Source organism: Tubulanus polymorphus, chromosome 9 (genome assembly GCF_964204645.1).
Source record: "Tubulanus polymorphus chromosome 9, tnTubPoly1.2, whole genome shotgun sequence".
In the NCBI taxonomy this organism is placed as follows: Eukaryota; Metazoa; Nemertea; class Palaeonemertea; order Tubulaniformes; family Tubulanidae; genus Tubulanus; species Tubulanus polymorphus.
The window spans coordinates 5,737,137-5,758,452 of NC_134033.1; the positions used below are offsets into that span (position 1 = coordinate 5,737,137).

Consider the following 21,316-nt stretch of genomic DNA (forward strand, 5'->3'; position numbering starts at 1 on the left):
TTTTGAACGTGCACACACTAGGCCACCATTTTATTCATACTATTATCTTACTGCTATTACTAACAAGTACTAATATTTATGCCTCTTGTCAATAGTTGCACGCTGCTAAATAATTTTTTTGTAATTTTGTATTGATAAGCCTGTAAATGTATATGGGATGATTTCCGAAGAATCTTAGAATTAAAAAACTGTTTATTCTTAAAAACTCTTGAAAGCAATCTTCATTTTGTTAATACTTATTTACACTACCACCTCCTTTACACTACCATCCTCTTCGGCTGCCTCGATCAACTGCATCCTGATAACTTAAACCTTGCATCCCGGCCGCTGTAATCACCCGATCATTGCCTAGACCAAAGTCGTTAGTATCCGTGATTCCATAGCGGTCGCTTTGCGCTCGCCGCTGCTGAAACCATGATAATCCCCATCCTCACGAGCTGGAATACGTCTTTATTCGAATATGTTAACGATATTTTAATGACGTGCACATGGCGTTGATAATTCCTAGAAAAAGTAACACGCGTCAATGACGCATCTCATGTCGTTTTAGTCAACGGGGAATTACTGACGCTCCTGTGGGAAGCAAGGATTGTCAGGTTCACTAGTAGTAACTGAATCTTTCACGTTCAATTTCTTCTACGTTTCAATGAAAACCGAATGAACTTTTTTCTACAAATACAATGGAAACTAGTATACCTTACCGATATTCGAGTAGAAAAATGAAAGTATTGTAATTTCCTGGCTACTATGATAATATATTGATTCGGGAGCATAAAAATTCAGTCTGAAGAGTTGAAAATGAACTAATTTTGACAACGAAGAACTGAGTATTCGTCACACAACCTGGCGGGATAACCTGGCGTTGCACCTCCTCATAGTTAATCTCGTGATTTGTCTGCAACGTAAAATTCTCTAAGAACAAAAAATCGAGAGAAATTAGTTTCGTTCGTGTTTCATAAGCGTTTATTTTGCGACGGGCGCGTTAACAAACTCGAGAAACAACAGATTGCTGAGAAAAACAAGATCGAAGAACACTCGAACAGCGATAGACCAACTTAGGTTTGGTAAAGCAAAGGTGTTTGATCGATACACACGGCACGGTAGATTAGCGATAGATTTTTTTAGCGATTATTCAAAATATTTAAGCGATATTTCTTATCGAAATATTTACGACGGACGTCTGAACAGAATGGTCTATGGAAGCAAAGATATTTCCGGAGAATTTCTATGAATAAGCGGTTTTATTTGCAGCGATGCTGTGCTATGCTGGGTCTTTGGTAATCAGACGAAATTATTTCTTATAGTAGCCTCTTCCTCGACTTCTTCCACTCCTACCAATATATGAATTCGTGCTACCGTAGCGGTCGTTTTCGTGCTCGCTGCTGTATCCGTAATAATCCATGTCCTCGTACGCTGAAATAGATCGTTCATTCGATTATGTAAATCTAATATGCAAATCAGTTGCCGAATATATGAAACTTCTAACGAACAAGACTCGAAACTAGAACAAAACATGCTTTCGAAGCCTTATTCTCATTAAGGATATAGTAATAATAATAATGATAATAATGATGATAATAATGATATCAATTCTAATAATGATTATTTTTATATAACATCATTCTCATTTTAGACTCGTATCACTTTACATAAATAAGACAAGATATGAAATAAGATTATAATATAAAACGATCAGAGCCAATTACAGCATATCAAATATAATCTTCATTAAAAAAGTGAGTTTTTTAGCCTCTTCCTAAAAATTGAATATGGTTGTAAGTAAGAGTTCTCCAAAAAATCAAATGCTTAACTCAATAGTAGCTGATAATAATGGAATTTTTTAGGTACTAATATATTTTGGACTAATACTAATATATTAAGTATTTTTCATAGTGGAATTATTTTGGATGAAAAATGTTTTTTTTTTGTGACGAAATTATTTTTTTGTTCGTCAAGAAATATTTTCATTTCCTGTATCGGCCACCGTTCTGGACAGAAAAAAAAGGTACTCACGTCTGTAATGTTCGGGCGTGTAATGTCGACAAGTAGGGAATCTAGGTGGAATATCGAACGAGTCGAATTTCTCGAAGCCCTCGATCAGAGCGACGAACATTCCAAACATCAGATGCGGTTCGATGTGACAGTGCAGTCCCCAAGCGCCCGGATTATCAGCCTTGAAACGGATGACGACGTAACCACCGGCCGGTACGAGGACGGTATCCTGAAATATAAAACTACATTAAGAAACAATATTGAGAGGTTATTCGACATATAACAAGGACTCTTTTGAAAAAAAAGGATGCCCAATCGGGTACCCGCAGTGCTACTATGGCAATCGAGTATTCCACGTATGGTAGGCGAGAATTCACCAGATGGCGCTAACAGATTATAGGTCGTCTGCGTTCGCTTTTTCTACGTTTCAATCAATTGTAAATGAACTTTTCTCTTTGAACAGACAATTAATTCATGAAAACTAGACCGATATCCAAATTGAAGAATGGAAGTATTGGTGCTCTAATAATGTATGGATTCTGGAGTTCAAAGTTCATTGAAAATGAGTTAATTTTGACAACGGTCGACCTATTGCTCGCCACGCCATCTAGTGGGATATCCGGTTTTGCGGGTTCCCCATTTTTCTACACAGTTCGAGAAATAAGTTGATAATTCATTCATCAAAACAAAAACAAAACCTGTTTATTACTTCACGATCAATGATTCACCTTTAATGGTGGATCAAACAGATTCAAACCGGGGATGTTGTTGCCACCCCAAGTCGAATTTCTCCATCTCGCTCGATTACACCATATCGGGTCGTCGCAGATGAGATCTTCATTCTGGCCAATAATCGCCCCAGACGAATTCATTTGAGGCAACCCGATCTTCACGACGTAAAAATGATGTCCGTGCATATGTATAGGATGATTGCTACGCCCGATGCCCAGACTCAGTATGACGAACTGTTGGATCTCTCCTAGTTTCATGTGGTGGTTGTAGGTACACTCGCACGTGTTGTTCGTCTGGCACGGCTCATAGCACGGGTTTTCCTGGGCTTCGCCCGGTTGCGTAAGAATCGGCGACACCGGCACCTGATAACGAACACCGTTTACGCGCGGACCCCGCTTGAAGCCGAAATTGAATAAGCTTTCTCTGATTCGATGTCCTCGGTAACGTCGGCTACCCCCGGGACGTCCGGGGACCCGTTGTTTGTATTTCGACCTCATACGATCGAATGTAATGCATTCTTGGTTTGGTCGAGCGAAGTCGAAAGCGTCGCAGTTGTAGACGATGCACGTTGTTTCGTTTTGTGCACATCGATGAGTGGTAGAATTAGGATCGATGCCAGAAGTCGCTCCTCGGTATCGTAGGATAGCCAGTCCGCGACTCGCCCGTATCCAATAGGTATCGACTGGCTGGTCGGCCACGACTAGTACATCGTACCTCTCACCAGGTGTCACTTGCACGTGAGTTACCCACTGAGGTTTCAGGTCGCGGCCGTCTGTCGCTATCACCTGCATTCGGTGGCCGTCGATCGAGAACGTCACGAAAGTCGTCGCTTGCGAGCCGATTATACGGAATCTGTACACTTTACCTGGGACGACCTCGAACTCCGTCAGCGGACTCTCCGTCAGGAAGGTGCCGTCGGGAGCCTGGTAGCGACCCCTACCGTTGACCACGAGAGAATGGTAGCGTTGATCTAACGAGGAATCGTTATATTTGGCAGCTAGGCTACTCCAGATGTTGTTGGTCAGATACAAATACCACGCGTTACCTATGACTTCATGGTTTATGTCACCGAACATCACGTTGAAATCTCCGGATACAAGTGGCTGTTCGGCTTTCTTGGGATGGATGATAAAAGCCCCGTAAAGAGAATCGGAAAGCTGTATGCCGACGTGCGAGTGATACCAGAACGAACCGTACGGGTAGGCCTTGAAACGTTGCGTGAAGATCTCACCAGGCAGTTGGGGACACTGAGTCAACCACGGGATACCGTCGTACCATCCCGAATTCCTCTGATGCAACCCGTGCCAATGAACGGATATCGCTTCGGAGATATCCTTGTTGTGTACGTTGATGATTATTTCTTGGTTCTCCCACGCCACGATATCTGGTCCGGGAACCGTCCCGTTGAACGTCAACATCCGGATGGGTCTCATGAAGCCGTCCGAAACGACCACGTTCGCCGGATCGATTGCTGATACGTTCGGATTAGTAGGATCGTCGTTCCAATTGTAGAGTCTGCCCTGATAAGTAAACAGCAGGGTTCGTCGATAAACCATCGTCAGCGTTTCAACTACTTCGAGCGTAAATACGCATTGCTTATCCGTCCGTCTGCATGGTCTCGCGTGAATAGGCTCTGTAATTGATTAAGACAAACTTACTATTCGTTGAATCGGCCCTAAATCGCTCTTTTTCCCGACAACTTCGACGACCTGGCGAAGAGCTTCAATTTCTCATTCCAGAGTAAGATGAAATTGAATGACTGTTTGTGATTAGGTAGAATACAAAATTGTATATGTTTTACCGTATACGTCATCTGCATACATCGTAGGAGGCCCCCTTGCGGCGACAGCGAGCACTAAAGCGCACACGATTAAACAGTAGACATACATAGTGTTCATACCTAGAAATAAAGGGAAAATTACCCGTAGACCACTTATAAAAACTTGAATTGATAGATTATATATAGCAAAATACGATAGAGTAGGCTCGTTTATTATAATACTCAGTCGAATGATCTGAATCGCTATATTTTTCCTCCATTCCTTTAATCTGTATTCAACTTTTAATCACTAACTTAGTTCCTTTGTAGTTACATTCCTGTATGGATATCTTAACAATTCATTCTGATTCAGTACACCTGATGATGGCTTTTAGTCGAAAGGTCGCTCAAATTTCTGTACATTTCTATTCAAGAACTTTGCATTTTGGCTTAAATATTGTTGGAGTTTCACGCGTTTTCCATCATACACGGATATTGTGCATCTTATCGACTCATCTCAAATTGTGTTACTATTGTCCTTACTATTATCATTTTATTGAATAATCATTGTTAGTATTATCATTATTAATATCATTGTATACATATCTATATTGCTGCACCATGCTCCTGCACTATGCACAAGGTTCCTGCGGCGTCATGCACCCCAAAACCAGTGGTTTTGAGTAAATGAACGTTTAAAATGTTATCGCAAATAAATATCACTTATTGTATGGAATGTATAATTTTGCTTAACACAGTTCCGATTTACCTAGGAATATTCAAACATAAGCTAAACTCCATATTCAATTTTTCAAACGCAATTCTGGTCTATGCATTAACCTCCATAATGCATCACCCGTAAATCCCTAAATCCCCAACGAGACGAGTAGTACTTCAAAGGTTGCCTATTTCATTTGACGCACGAGCTTTCGCTACTAATGTATAATAGCCATATCAGGTGAAGGTGTCAAAAGCTACTGTACACTGGTAGCGATAGTTCGTGCGTAAGATAAAATAGTTAACCTACAAAGAATTGCTAGTCCGGTTGTATTAATTCTATACTCGGTTAACACGGCTCCTTTTAGAAAATAAGATATTACTAACTTAGATTATTTTATTGCTATCATGTTTTGCACGTTTGCAAATATGATCTTGGGAAATACTGCAGATAAATGTAGTGAAAATTAAGACGAATTGAATTAAAATCATCGTAAAAATGAAGAAAAACATTCGATCGAAAATTTAGACGGTGAAAACAAAAACAAAAAAGTTTTGACGAAAACGACGGAAAAAAATTCCTTTTGAACGAAGTTACAACCTGAAATGAGATTGATCGAGCGTATCTTACCTGTAGCGCCGTTCGAGGAACGATGCAATTTTTCGATCGCGACTTCGACTTTTATGGACATCGAGTCGGCAATTCACTAATTACGAAAATAATTACGCGGCTTTGTGTCCACGCGAAACATCTGAGTCGTTTTCAATGGACTCGTACGCGGCTTACAATGGGATCGCGCACACGTGGACAAAGACGAACGAATTTCGTGTTTTGAAATCGAATCTCGAATTTGAATGGAAGTTGTTTTGATCGTGCGACAAATCTGTCTCGTCCATCTGCTGGAAACGATGTGATTCCCGTTTTTCAATTATACAATTTGATTAGAATCATTTATAGAAATTAGGTAACGATCAAAGCGCGCTTTTACGAGTCGGCATTACTTCAATGATTCTCGATTCAACAACATACTTCATTCATGATATCGCGCTCTCACTCGAATCAATTTTTATAATTTCGGATTTGCATTAACCCTCCTAATACCTCCGTGTAACTACCGCGGTGTAATAAGTAAGTACTTATAGGGTCAAATGAGGGTTTCAAGTCGACCCTGTCTTACTTGGGACGAAATGAGGACCCTACGTTCGCCTGTGGCAATCGAGGATTCCATTTGTGGCAAGCGAGCATTCACCGGGTGTCCCAGGTGTGCATTCCGACAACTCCCGGACTTTTTCTCAGATTCAATTGAAATCTATCCATAATTTCTCAAGTTCTTTCAATGGTGATTGATGAAATTCGGCCTCTATATGAACCTAAAGGTAATCTGAGTTTGTCAATAGGAGTGATTTGCCTAACTTCTGATGAGGGAGGCTAACAATCTAGATGAAAGTTCATTGAAAATGAACTAGATTGTGACATGGTTGTCGCACTGATACGCACGCCGTCTAGTGGGATAGCTGGTGGCACGGAGTCCTCATTCTATATTTGTTATATCCAATGAATCGTAGTATCCGAGATCGTTGTTACGAGGTTCCGCTGTATAGGGTAAGACATACAATGTACTAGATAGTTGAGACTATTTTCAGTCTCGATTATGGTTTTTCCACCGAGAATGTTAACTAAAAACATAATTTTTATAATTTGCGTTCCAACGTCCCGAACAAAAATATTAACAATCATCTTTTTTAATTTACATAATGTGTGAAACAACTATGCGGTAAGACATACTCTAGGGATACTGGTCAGTCAGTTTAAAGGGTATGAAATTATCTGGGTTAATAGAATGATTTGTTCCTACTATACAGTTCGTGCACCCGGTGCCATACAGCACGTCATGTCGACCTGAAAAGAAGTCACATTCGACGGCCATTTTACGTCTGATGTGACGTAAGTGAACAACGCGTGCACGTCCACATAGCCTCTATAGATAATTTACAGCTATCTGCTATCATTCTTCGACGTGTTTGTTTGTTTTTGCTTTAATGTCGTTCGGATCCTGGTTTCTCATGAGTATCCCCTATTACACTCAACTAAACCGTTACTTTCGTCTTAATCTCTACTGCAGTTGAGACAGAGTATGCTGTATTTTTTACGAACTATTATTTGTATTTGACACAATCTTGGGGTAGAATTGTACCCGTCTCAAATTTACCGCAGTAAGAGACAGAGTCTACTGTATTTCACAAACTCTTACTCAGTATTTGACACCAACTCTGGATAGAATTTTACCGGTCTCAACTATACCGCAGTAAGAGACAAAGACTACTGTAATTCACAAACTCTTACTCAGTATTTGACATCAACTCGGGGTAGAATTTAATCGGTCTCAACCTAACCACAGTAAGGGACAGAGTCAATTATATGTCACATACCCTTACTCCGACAGTTCACAACCTGTCCCAGTAGACCAACGTTACATCATATATTCTTTGAAAATTCATTGTTTCTTGTATTGAAAAATCAGTGATTTAAACACGTACAACCTGAGTTAAAAATTGAAGGTCGTTTTATTTGACGATCTAAAAAAGAAAAGGCGTGTACGTTTTGTGGAATCTATATAGCTTTCGATATAGTTTCAATAATTAGTGTGCTTTGATTGAGAGTGAAGTCTGATTGGTCGACGCAATGGCTGCAACGTCTACTCCCCGGAACGGCTCGAATATTACAAACATCTTCACGAGCCTCGTACTGGCGGCTACTACGATAAACGGAACCTATCTCTGGTGTTACCTCGTATTCGCTAGTCTCTGCTTGATGCTCGGATTTGTCGGCAATCTCCTGATCGTGATGGTAATGCGCAAGCGCAAGCTGTGGGGACGTTCATTCAGTCGCATGTTCGTTCAGCTAGCCGTCTGCGACACATTGGTTCTAATCAGTTATTCGATGAAATATATCAACGTTATATCTTACGCATTTGGCAGCAGGAAATTACTGGTTAAACCGTCAACACGAATTCAATGTATATGTTTCGAATACTTGCTGACGCTGGGCTTTGCGAGCAGCCCGTGGACGCTGGTCCTCGTAGCCGTCGAGCGAATGTGCGTTGTTTGTTTTCCGTTTAGGGGTCCCCGTTTCTGGAGCCCGAATACAGCGTCGAAACTCTGTTTTTCCGTCATCTGCGTCGTTGCGCTGATTTATAGCTATCTATTCTTAACTATCGACGTCATCGACAACCGGGGTTGCGTTTATAAAAATGTGCCTCAATTCACCAAGCCTTTGCTAACGTCGATTTTCATCTCGATAGGCCCGTTCATTTCGTTAGCGATTACGTCCGCGATAACGTCGATCACTTTGTTGAGAAAAAAAGGCAAATCGGTAACGACCCGAGCGTCGAAATACTCAAACCAGGTAACCGTTTTGGTTCTGTTACTGTGCGCCTTTTTCATGACCACGACGTTCCCCGCCACTTTACTCGGCCCGTTCGTCCGGACGAACCCTGAACTTAAAATCGTTTTCGCGGTCTTAGTCGATATCTTAATGGTAAACTATTCGTTTACCCTGTACTTGTACCTGATGACGGGAAAAGAAATCAGAAACGAATTGCGCAGTCTGATCTCAGAAACCGTAGCCCAAATCTTGAACTTTGTCATTTGTGTAGTATCTAAAATTACTCGATTACCATCGCAGAAATGATATCTACAAGCTGAGACTCCGCCTTAACCGGATAAATCGGGACATTCTCTTTTTACCGAATGAAGCGGTTTTAACTGTTCGAAAAAAAACCCCAGGAAGATCATTGGTTAGAAACATGGATACGGTAAAGCCTAATGGCTGTCTATGGTAGATAACGCAACGATCACTTTTTTATTTCATAAGATACGATCGCCATAGACCGTCCGTATTGGCGTATTATTCGAGTTGATCACCGAAGTCTTCATCCGAAACCTTCGGTTGGCTCCACACAAAATCCGAATCGCACCGCCTCGACGGAAAGCGGGGTTCTGACTCTCCAAAAGGTCTCGTTACCAATAATAGAGTACCAATGGAGGCAAACCGGATCTGCCCGATCTAATAAAAGAGTAGGACACCGAAACTAATCGCCGATGGTTGGTAAATTCAGGTTATAGCGACACATCCCTCACCAACGGAGATGGAAGATCGATAGTGTTGTATTGTCGGCGTACAGCCGTTAAGATTTGACGGGTTAGGCACAGATTGCATGGAAACGAAGTCAAAACTTTGAGGATTACTTTAAATGGATTACCTTTCATATAGAGATACTGGACGAGGCTGATATTTATATCATTGAATAACAGTAGCAAATGGTTTTTTGTGTAGTACTAGTTTCAACGAAACTCGCATAAGGCGGAGTCCGCTGTACCACATTCTGTCGTCGATTTAATTAAATAAATTAATCTAGAAATCGATATCAATCAACTTTCGATCTTTCTTCCCTCGTTTCTAATTTATCCAATTAGTCAAAAGGAATCCATTCTAACTTTTTATTATACGGAGTAATGGATTTTGAATATGCGGACGATTTCCACAATATTTCCACATTTCTGAATTTAATGTGCTTAACATCTAATCAGTAGAGTTTTATAACGGGGGCCGCAGCATTAGTTATCCCACCAGATGGCGTGACGAGCACACGGTCTATTGTTGTCAAAATTAGTTCATTTAATGAACATTGACTTTTAAGCTAATAATTCATTCAAATGTAATCTTTGGATCGAAATTAATATGATTGGATCAGCTAGCGATATACATGTATGTACATACTTTTCTGCGACGGGCTCTCTTAAGAAAATGTACGTATTAAGAGGAATCAAAAACAGTGATACAAAATATAGAATACTAATATCATCGTCGCTATTAAATTCTAGCATTAAAACGTCCAAGATGTCCGTTCAGGAAGGTATATGAGAGCTCATATTTTAATAATTTTTCTGTTGATGATACAATGCCATTGAGGTTATCTTTGGTCTAGGAGCAGATCCAGATGTTTCACCACCCCAGGGCGCATAGGTAAACTGAAAAGTCACCCACATCATGGCCCGATATGGGGGATGTGGGGGCACTCCCCGGAAAATTTTGAATGTTCAAGGCCCTGAGATGCGATCTTTCAGTACATTTCGGTCATTCTCAATTAATGGTTGATGGGGATAGGCTTTCAAAATGAACGTACGGGTCGTGTGGTCAATGTAATAAGTACACCCCAGGATTCGGGATTAATTCGCTGAGAGGGTGTGCTCACGACCGACCAGAAAGCCGTCCACTGGACGGGTATTCAGCTAGTATGTATATAAAAGTGGAAAAGCACCATAGGACCGGTCGAACACCATATTCGAATAAGTCACTCAAAAGAAACTGGTAGACCACGTTCTTCGACTTTTGGACTGAACTTGGCTGTGCATACAGTTTTCTTTTCTATTTCGAATCACAAAAATAATTTATCAATAAAATCTGTTTAGATTTTTTTCTAAAGGCGTCGTTCGTCGCGCAGTAAAGGAAGAAATTTACGGATGAATCTAAAACACTGAGCAGAATTCCTACTTCACGCATGATCATCATTCCATCCATAGATACACCGTGAGGTAATCCAAACTCCTTTCTGAAGTAACCTAGCAGACGCTCCAGTGATGCGGGAATTTCACGGATAAAAAATATAGCTACAATTATGAGAACCAATTTTAATATTCTGAGTTCGGTAGATTTTTCACCGGGCGTCGCTGCGTCAGTGCGAAATTGTTTCTTTTGTAGTTTTAGTTTACTAAACATCATGATTCCAAACAAAGTTACATTGATCACAATTAGAAAAATAAAAGGGTGCAGGGATAGTCATGAACATATGGGAATTAGAAACAAAGGCGGATGCTCGATTACCAGTATAAATAAAAGGTGTTCGAATTGTTTTCGCTCCAAAAGGTCCCATTGTAAAAAAAACCTTCAAAACAGCGTCGCGTGGCCCTGCCGGGTATAACGGCCCAATTTCTGGACAGTGGAACGTATGAAACAGCGGTAGAACCCAAATTATAATTTCGAATCGTTACAATCGTCTCCGTTACGAGCGAGTGGGAAATACCGCCTTACGTCAATATTCGAAATTATACTACTCGTTTGAATTTAAGTGAGTTTGTACCGAAGATACGGATCGATTCGACAAACAAAATAATACCGTGAGGCAGCCACATAACATACCGGAAGCAGATTATCGGATGTCGATGCACGCGCAAATGACCGGAAGATGATGACCGGATATCGCCACAGCTGCGGGGGATGGATTTTTGTATTTAAGTGATAACGGATTGAACCCAGATCATTTCATCAGGACTTGTATTGGTGATAATCAGGTGAGAACGAGCTAATCAAGAAGAGATTCTATTAGAATATTTTTTCATGTTAAGCTATTTACTACTTTTCTTAACAGGAAGAAAAAATAAACTTCTTAATTTAAAATGTTAAGGCCTAATACAGGAAAAAACACACAATTAAAGTGAAACGACAATGATGGTAATCAAAATACCCTCGCAGTAAAGAATCAGTCAGGGCACAAGGCCTGAAACATTTGTAGTGAACGGAATTCAACTTTTTAAGAGTCGAACTTCAACCAATTACTATGTGGAATAGGAGCCTTGCGAGATAACTCAATCATTTATGGTATTTTCGCGGATAATGAAACTAGTCGTTCAATGAAAAAGATATTAGATCATTAGGGTCTTGTGTCTCGTATGGAAATATTATTTTCAGCAGGTTATAACCAAATAAGAGTGTTTAAAACATTCATTTAGATTAATAACTGCTGCATTCGCTACGATTCTCTAAAGACTATAGCGTGTATTGAATTACAGCAACTGATCGTATCCGGTTGCTGTAGTAAGCGAGTATCCCGCTCATCAAAAATCTAGTAGAAACCGGGGGCGAGATTTATAGACTAGACGTATTATCTTTTACCCGGGGGCTAACTCCATTCATTTGCAACCGAGTTACCCCACGGTTTAAAGTTAATACCAGTGTATAAAACCGCGTCCAGGAATCGAGTGTCTCGTGCCAGTCTTTAGGTTCACATCGACAGTAGCTGAGATGTGTTATCTAACTATTCTTAAGGGCATCCCAAGACACGTGTCATTTGCTTTTTTAGTCAGTTGCGCCATGTGTTGTTGATTATGTAGCGCGTCAATCGGGCCTTACGAAAATTTGAATATTTTACGTTTGATTTCGTTTCGTTTTCAGCTATTGACACAATGAAGTTTATCATTGCGAGGTTGCTTGTTTTGGGGGCCACTATCGCCCTGCTTGACATCGTTGATTCAGTCCCTTTAGAAAAAGGTAATTGTCCCCATTTCAAATGCAATATGCACAATTCGACCCAAGTGATAGGCGTTCAATGTTGATTGGATCAAATTATAATTTTCCGATTTCATTTTGTTTCGATTTAGATCCAATCTCGGTTAGAAATCTCTTTAGCTTGAAGTCGATTTTCTTCTTTAGAGCTATGAATATCCATTTTCGATCAAAAGCCGATTTGAATCATAATACAATTTCGACGCTTTTTCTTTAATTTCTAAAATTTTTTCAATGTATTTCATACCAGGTGCTGAAAGCGAAGAGCTGGACAACGTGGACGATCAGATAAACAAGATAAACGAAGGTCAGTTGTAATTTCGAATGTTATGAATTTCATTTCATTCGTTACCTTTGGAAAACATTTGATAACAATCTCCAAATAAAGGCTCTACGTTCGTTCGCCCAGTGCATGCTAGTGATAGTGCAAGCTAGGACCGTAGTGCGCATTTCTCCTCACATTCAAATGAAAGCTATACAAAATACCTAAATTACTATGAATGACAATTTTTTTGATACAAACGATCTTTTTGCACGTGAACCCTAAAGATCGAGGTAAATTTGCCGAGCAATATGATTTGCCTAATTTCGGATGTGAGGCTAAAAAGTCTAATGAAATTGAAAAAGAACTTTTTGAAAATGAATTTGCTGACACGGGGCACTCCTCGCTACGTACCTTTATTTCTACCGAGTTGATAAGAGTTGATTAGATAAGATAAGATAAGATGTATACACTCAAACCACGCTCAGTAGTACATAAGGATTAAGTATTTACAGTAAGAGCTAAGAAAATTATCATTATCACAAAGAATCTTATTATTAACATTTTGCACATCAGTTTTGTAAAATTTGTATCTACCTGCTTACGTTGATAAATTAGGTAGATAGAAAAAAATAGATTTAAAAAGTTTCCCTGTTGATACGCACGCCATCTAGCGGGATAGCTGCTGCTAAATCGGAGTCCTCTTTGCTACGTACCTAAATGTTAGTCTTCGTTTTTCGAATGTTAAGAAATTCGATCGGGGAATCAAATCCTGCTCGTCTCCTATATTTCAAGCCGTCCACGCGGAAGATGATTTGCTCGAAGGCGACATCCTGCAACCGCCGGCTTCCGTGTCGCTTAAACGATCGGCGACAACATCCAAAACCAGTCTATGGACCGGAGGCATCGTCCCGTACGAGATAGACAGCGTCTTCGATAAAGGTAAAACGTTCGTTACAATCGGGTCGATTCTGAAATAAAAAAAATTTTTGACGCCGCAAAAACCTTGTAAAGAAACATTCAATACGGGTTATCTGAAATAAATTCGACACACAATATGAAAACCATGAGTGATGGCAATGTCGCCTCAGGTGCGACTGACCTACTGACTTAAATGTTCGCTAGATGGCAAACTAGTCGAAGCTCTAACTGCACTGGCATGCTTTAGGGCTGTCTTACGGTCGTTGAAATTCCTGAGCACTGATAAGTGGCGGGACTTGTTGAAACTTCAAGGCGTCGACTTACAAAATCAACTTTGCAAAACAAACGCCGGACTTATTAATTACTGTTGCTAGGCGGAAATAGATTTATGTATTTAACTTTTCTAGCCAAACAAAAACTAATCAGAAAAGCTATTGCTGAACTAGAAGAGAAAACCTGTTTACAGTTCCGGCGATTCAGAAAGAGGGACCGGAACTGGTTGAAATTCGTCAGAAAAAAAGGGTACGTTTATTGATATCATTATTTACCTTTTGTTTTATCTTGTTATTCATAACATCGACATGTGCAATATTCAAGCTTATTATACGGTAAATTACCCCAACCTACACCACCTAAAAGGTTGAGTTACAAATCACTCTATGCAGAAAATTTCGATGTAGGATTGCTAGGTTCTTTTCCACAAGAATGCAGAAGTGCAACAATTTACAGCAGTTAATTCAAGTGATTTCCTCCTCGTTGATGCTTACTTGAGGAAATTAGCTAATTGTAATTGAAGATTCGACGATGATAAACGGGTAATCTAATGACAGGTGGTCCGAACTTTCTACTTCCAAAGCCTGAATTTCATCTAAAAGAAGGTCCTGGTAAGTCGGACCATATAGAAGGGCCGATTGGATTCACTTTTGATTTACGACCCATGCCACCAGCTATCCCACTAGAAGGCATGCGTATCGATAGGACAAAGTTCACTTCCAATTTACCTCCATCTACATGTTTAGCCCCCCCCCCCCATATCGGGCAATCCGTGTTTCCCATAATGAACTCAGATTGATCTTTATGGTTCAAATGAAGCGTAAATCTTTATTCATCTGTTCGTGGAATTCGGAAAATGATAGACGGATTCTAATGAGAGCTACCAACGCTACTGAGGCAATCGAGTACACCAATTATGGTAGGCGAGGATCCTTCAGGTTCGCTAGTAATCATCGTTAATCAAAACTATACCAATCGCTGAGTAAAAAAATGTATTTGAAATGTATTTGGTGGTTCGTGTTCTAAAATTACAGTAAAAGTTCATTGAAAATGAACCAATTTTGACAAACAAGACTAGGTACTCATCCCGCCATCTGAATCTGAAAAGAATAATGTATCGTTGTCCGGGTGCGCACTGGCGACACCTGGTGGATCCTTGCTTGCCACGAATCCTCGATAGCCAGAGTCGAAATAATGTTCGAAATCTATTTCAGATGTTATTCGTTTGTCGGAAAGGCTTTCTGGCTAAAAGGAAGTCAGCCGATTTCAATCGGTAGATATTGTGAGAATCACGGCATCATCATACATGAAATCATGCATGCGATAGGTACGTGAATTGATAATGATGATAGATTGATTGCGATTGTGTCCAGTCAAATAAGACCCGTACAATCAAGTATTTAAGACTGTATCCGAAATCGGATTAAACCCACACAACTGTGGAACTGGATTCCGACTCAAATTAAACCACGCAACTGTGGAATTTGGTTCAGACTAACATTAAAACCCCAGCACACTGGAACTGGATTCAGATTAAACCCAAATAACTGTTGAACTCGATTCAGAGTCGAATTAAACCAACGCTACTGTGGAACTGGGTTCAGAGTCAAACCCACATAAATGTTGAACTGGATCCAGAGCCAAATTCAACCCACACAACTGTGAAACTGGATTCACAGTTACCTGAAAACTGGGTCCGAAGCAAAAATGAACCCACAACATACCCGGAATAGAGATGTGTCGTTTAACTAATTTCATATCAATATCTTTTTTTCTCGTGTACAGGTTTTTACCATGAACAAAGCCGAACCGACCGTGACGAATACATTACAGTGAAATGGGACAACATCCCAAAAAGTAAGTTCATTTCGAGGTTTATTCATAACTAAAGAACTGACCCCTGTAACGTGATATTAAAGAAAATAGTTGATATTGAACGACCTTTCAGTAACTTACCCCTTTGCCGCGGTATTTTAACACCGTTTACATTAAACAACCGTCAAGAAAATGGCCCCTGTACCGCGGTATCTAAATATTGTTTGATATTAAACAACTTATCAATAACTGACCCCTATATCACCGCAAACACTTGTTACTATCAAAAACCTTTCAGTTACTGACCAATGTACCGTGATATTCAAACACGGGTTTACATAAACAACCTTTCAGTAACTAACCCACTGCGGCATTTGAACGACATGATTTAGCATTTAGCGTTCAATAACAGACCACCTCTACCCTGTAAACCGGTTGAACATCACCGTCAGTATCTTCGAGTACCTGTGAACACTTTGGAATTTCAGTGTACTAAAATCTAACGCTCACAATTTCAGATAGACACAGTCAGTTTACGATCAAGCGCAAAACGGACACTCAAGGTTTGCCTTACGACTTCAGCAGCTTAATGCACTACGGAAAATCGGCTTTTTCCAGAAACGGTAAACCGACCATCGAAGCTAAAGGAAATCCGAATCGAGACTTTGGACAGCGGAAAGGACCGAGTGACCTCGATATCGCGGGAATCAACAGACTTTACAATTGTCCATGTAAGTTTGAGTGTAAAAAGCCGCCTTGAGAGTTGTATATATAATCATGGACTCTTTAATTCTTCGTTTCAAGTCCATGGTAGAATATAATGTTCGCTTTTTTCTGTTCATTTCAGAGGACTTTTTCCCCGAACAAGAATACCTGATGAAAAAATACCAAATACCATAATTTGAATTCCTCGCGTGAAATAGGCATGTTTTGTTAGGTTGAGGAAATTCGGTTGTGAATAAAATCACGGAATTTGGAATAATTATCGTTTTCGCATTCCTTCTCCTCCGAATTCGCGATATCGTCGTGAAAAAAGCGAAATCATTAGTTTTCGGTTAAAAATAGATTCAACGAACCAATTGTTAGGCTTAAAACAAAAATAATACCTTGTTTCTCCGCTCAGCTGAGCTTAAAACTTGACCCGGCCAGCTGCCTATCTACCCCATACATTACCTCCTTTTAAATCGTGTGATTTATATTACCATAACAAACCCGGCAGCTATAGAAATGAACTGATTACAAATTTGATTATATTTTACAAAAATTACCCAGCCGATAAGGAGAAACAAGGTACCATTTTTGTTTAGCCTTACTACGTTGCTAGTTGACGAATGTTTTTTTTTCGAAGTGTGAATGAAACGTTTGATCTCTTATGAAATAGTTATTTATATGTGACCATGAGAATGAAATTTTCTAGGGTGAATAGATCTTCAGCCTAAATTCAGCATTTTTTGGGCATGCGATTGTTTATTGATCCCCACGACGCTACCATATAATGAGTCTGTCATCCAAGCTTCACACGTGTGTTCCGATCTTCAACCGGGAGGCATTTCTAACCGCAAGTGAACTACAAACGCAAGATTTCATTTTGTCATCAGAGTTCTAAAAACTGATCGTCCACACTTCGCATAGTCATCCCTGCCTCCTGTTCATTTTGTATTTGTCTTGTGTGTCGTGTGTGCGTTCTTTACGCTACGAGTGACCCTTTCATTCATTCACCTTCATTCACCTTCATTCATTTACATTAATTCATTATTCACATTAATTCATTATTCACATTAATTCATTATTCACATTAATCAATTAATTAATTCATTCATTAATCAATAAATCGTTCATTCGTTCACATTCATTCATTCATTCATTCATTCACCTTCTTTCATTCATCTTCATTCCATCACCTCCACTCATTCATTCATCCATTCAACATTTAAAATTTAAAACGAACTACAAACACAAGACATTGTTCATTTTACCAACACCGTTTTTCTACGCGGGTGTTCGAAGTATGTTTACATTGAGAAATCATTCTATCAAAGCGGAGTTGAGTTAATGGGATACCGGCGACGCTACCGTTGCAAGTGAAATTCCACCAAAATCCGCCAGGTTCGCTAGTATATACAACACGACGTCGACGCTGGATTTCTTCTCAAAACTCGATCTTAAATCTAACGATAATTTCTCAAATTCTATGCATGATATACGAAAATCGTGGCACAAATGAACTCTAAAGACTAATCAGAGTTTATTTCAATGCATGATTTGGCCAATTTTGATTGGAAGACCGAAAGTTGAGATCAATTTTACTCGAAAATGAATTAATTTTGGTCGAGTGCATCAGATATATCAGTGGCGCCATCTGACGGAATAGCTGGTCCCCCATTCACTTGCAATGAAGAAGAAATCGAAGTGTTGATATCAGCGGGACAATCAGCCCGAAAACACATGCCGTGAATTCGTGGAAGAAATCAATGTCAATCACGTGTGACCACTCAACAGCTGGTCGACGTCACAAATTACGAGACAAGTTTAGAAGCGCCGTCCCGTTTGCTATGTCGCCTCCATAGCTCAGGGGTTAGAGCACTGGTCTTGTAAACCAGGGGTCGAGAGTTCAAATCTCTCTGGGGGCAAAATAAAAACTTTTTGTTTATCAAAACTAACTAAAAAATACTTTCTCAAATTGATCTTCTTCGCTTCACAAGTGTCTAAAACTTCACCTGAGACATTTCTAATCGAAAATGAACAACAAACACCAGATATTGAACCTTTTATCAGCGTAGTTGAAAATAAACTGACCACGCCGACGCAATGGCAACGGCAAATGTCACGAGTGGGTTCAAGTTCCACGTTGGAGGTTGAAAACTAAAGATATCAACACTTTGTTAATTCTAAGGCTTGAGCTTTTAGGCTATTACTTCGCGTATCGGGTCCCAAATTCGAATTCTAGATACAAACTGTATTGATACGTAATCCCCCATACCGCGAAACTGGACACAGATAATAACTCTGTGAGACGAAAAAAAGAACGGACAAGGATTTACTAAATCAAGATAATTCATAGAACTATCATCGGTCGTGTTATGTCTTCGACGTTTTGACATTGGCGAATCTCAATTTTCGATTTCGTTGAACTAACGCTTTACGCTCGTTCAAAGCGTCGCTGGTCATCGTGGTGGCGTTGAAGAAATAAAATGACGCGTAGCTGGGACGCCCGAGGAATGTTAAAGGGAAGTTCTCGATGAGCATCACCTCTTCCGTGTGCGGGTCGTCGAACGAGTGACTGTTGCGACGAGCTGCAAATAGAAAGAATCGATGTTCTAGTAAGTCTGGTCGAAATGCGCCACGGTTTGCGAAACGACCTAATTTTACAATGTATAATGAACACGCTTGACTCGTATTTAGTTGATTACACTCTTTGACCAGTAACTGTACTTGTTTTCATGCTTCGAAACCAATACAAGTTTTTAAGCTCATTTTGGTTTTAAGAATAATCCAGAACTTCAGACCAGTCTTATATTTAGCACATAGCTGATTTGACGACTTAAGATCTGTGTAAGACTATTTCGGTTTTCAAAGCTAAATCTACCAATTTAATATCAGTCTATGCTCATCTTTGTTCTATAGTTTGACAATCTTACAACTTAAGCCCGGTCTAAGCTCATTTTGGTTCTATAGCCATTTTGACATCTATGACCAGTCTTATAAAGCTAATTTCGGTTTCATAGCCGAACTAACAACTTAGGACCAGTCTTAGCCCATAATGGTTCTAAAGCCGATAAAAAGCTTAAAACCAGTGTAAGCTCATTCTGATTCTTTGACCAAAACAAGACCAGTTTAAGCTCATTTTCGTTCTATAACCAATCTAACAACTTTCAGACCAGTTGAAGTTAAGTTTTGTACTGTAACCAATCTAGCAATTTATGACCAGTCTTAAGCCGGCTCAAAACCTTCGCGGCTGATTACGGTCTAGAATTAAGGATTGTACTCCATGCTTTGACTAATGATCATATTGCAAAAGATGTTTGAAAATTTGAAACGACAGACCTTCAGAGACGAAGAAACTGCCGAGACTTTGACCCAGTTCGATAGCGCTTGTCGTGTGCGGCGTGTTGGCTTTCATGTTCCAATGGAAACTGAATTTTTCCGGATGCCACTGAACCGCGTAGATCGGGTAGTTTCGAGCTGAAAAGACAAATACCAAGTTGTAGGTGACATAATTCATGAAGGACGCAAGGATCGTAGACGAGCAATCAACCAGGTGTCGGTAGTGTGCAGTAGGACACCAACTACAACTGCGACATAGGGGATTCCACTAGTGGCAAGTGATGATCCACCAGATGTCGGTAGTGTGCAGTAGGACACCAACTACAACTGCGACATAGGGGATTCCACTCGTGGCAAGTGAGGATACTCCAGATGTCGGTAGTGTGCAGTAGGACACCAACTACAACTGCGACATAGGGGATTCCACTTGTGGCAAGTGAGGATACTCCAGATGTCGGTAGTGTGCAGTAGGACACCAACTACAACTGCGACATAGGGGATTCCACTTGTGGTAAGTGTGAATCCACCAGATGTCGCTAGTGCGCAATTAACTACGACTGTGACAATATATGGTTTTACTTATGGCATTTCTTTCTTGAGGCTCGAACGTTGACATTTGAATCAAATAACAAATATAGTTCAAAAAGACGACGAATCTAAAAAATTAATTAATTTAGATCACGAAGTCCTTATTACAGCAACAATTCATTTGTAAGATTTATTGTCAACAGCGAATTGAAAATGACTCTCAGAAATCTAACACCACTTTAATGAGATTTTGTGAAAGTTTGCTATTGAGTACAATATAAATGTTACTAAATTGAATGTAAACATTGTAAACAAGAATTAATGGCAAATTTTGAAATATCTTATAATATGTAGTAAAATATCTGAAAGTTTACAAACTGTTTATAATCAAACACACTCCCAATACAGTCTGTTCTCAGATCAGATTTGACTCATTTCACTCCGAATCTAAAAAATGTTTCAGACAGTGATTTCGAAGTTATTGATATCTAATAAAATATATGTCTTATATAGGGCTAAATCCGGCGCAGCTGCTCAGAGCGCTTTACATTTTTTCAGTATTATCACCCTGGCCATTTTAATACGCTACAAGTATCAGTCATCTCTCCCTGGGGAGAAGTAACACCGAGCGCTAACAAGCGCTTAGGAGTCATCTATCAGGCCAGGTACCCATTTACTCCTTGGTGGCGGGAGGCGATGGGGATAACTGTCTTCCCCGATGACACTACGTTCGGGGTTCGAAGTGTTTGAAAAAGAACTAGTTTTGAGTTTCGTTAGATGTTTACTCGATATCTTATCAGATATTTCCCCAGGTGATAATTATACTATTTATTTACTTTTCATCGAAATAAACCGTACGCACCTTGCGCGGTGGATATGTACTCCGTGCCCCCGTCGTCCGTGTTCACTGAAACGACCTTGAAAAATTCTC

General features: G+C 39.9%; 1 protein-coding gene and 1 non-coding gene across 2 annotated transcripts; one reads left to right on the top strand and one right to left on the bottom strand.

Moving 5' to 3' along the window:
* Window positions 1–1,040: 1,040 nt before the first annotated feature.
* On the bottom strand, window positions 1,041–5,892 carry LOC141910498 (uncharacterized). The gene is made up of 5 exons (XM_074801190.1): window positions 5,832–5,892; window positions 4,526–4,624; window positions 2,721–4,357; window positions 2,014–2,221; window positions 1,041–1,413 (listed from the first exon to the last, which is right to left on the bottom strand). Exons 1-5 carry the CDS (start codon window positions 5,890–5,892, stop codon window positions 1,292–1,294), a joined length of 2,127 nt encoding a protein of 708 aa, XP_074657291.1. The 3' UTR covers window positions 1,041–1,291.
* A 12,478-nt stretch (window positions 5,893–18,370) lies between these two features.
* Window positions 18,371–18,443, top strand: Trnat-ugu (transfer RNA threonine (anticodon UGU)). Its single transcript has one exon. It is a non-coding gene; the product is annotated as a tRNA-Thr (tRNA).
* The last annotated feature ends 2,873 nt before the right edge of the window (window positions 18,444–21,316 follow it).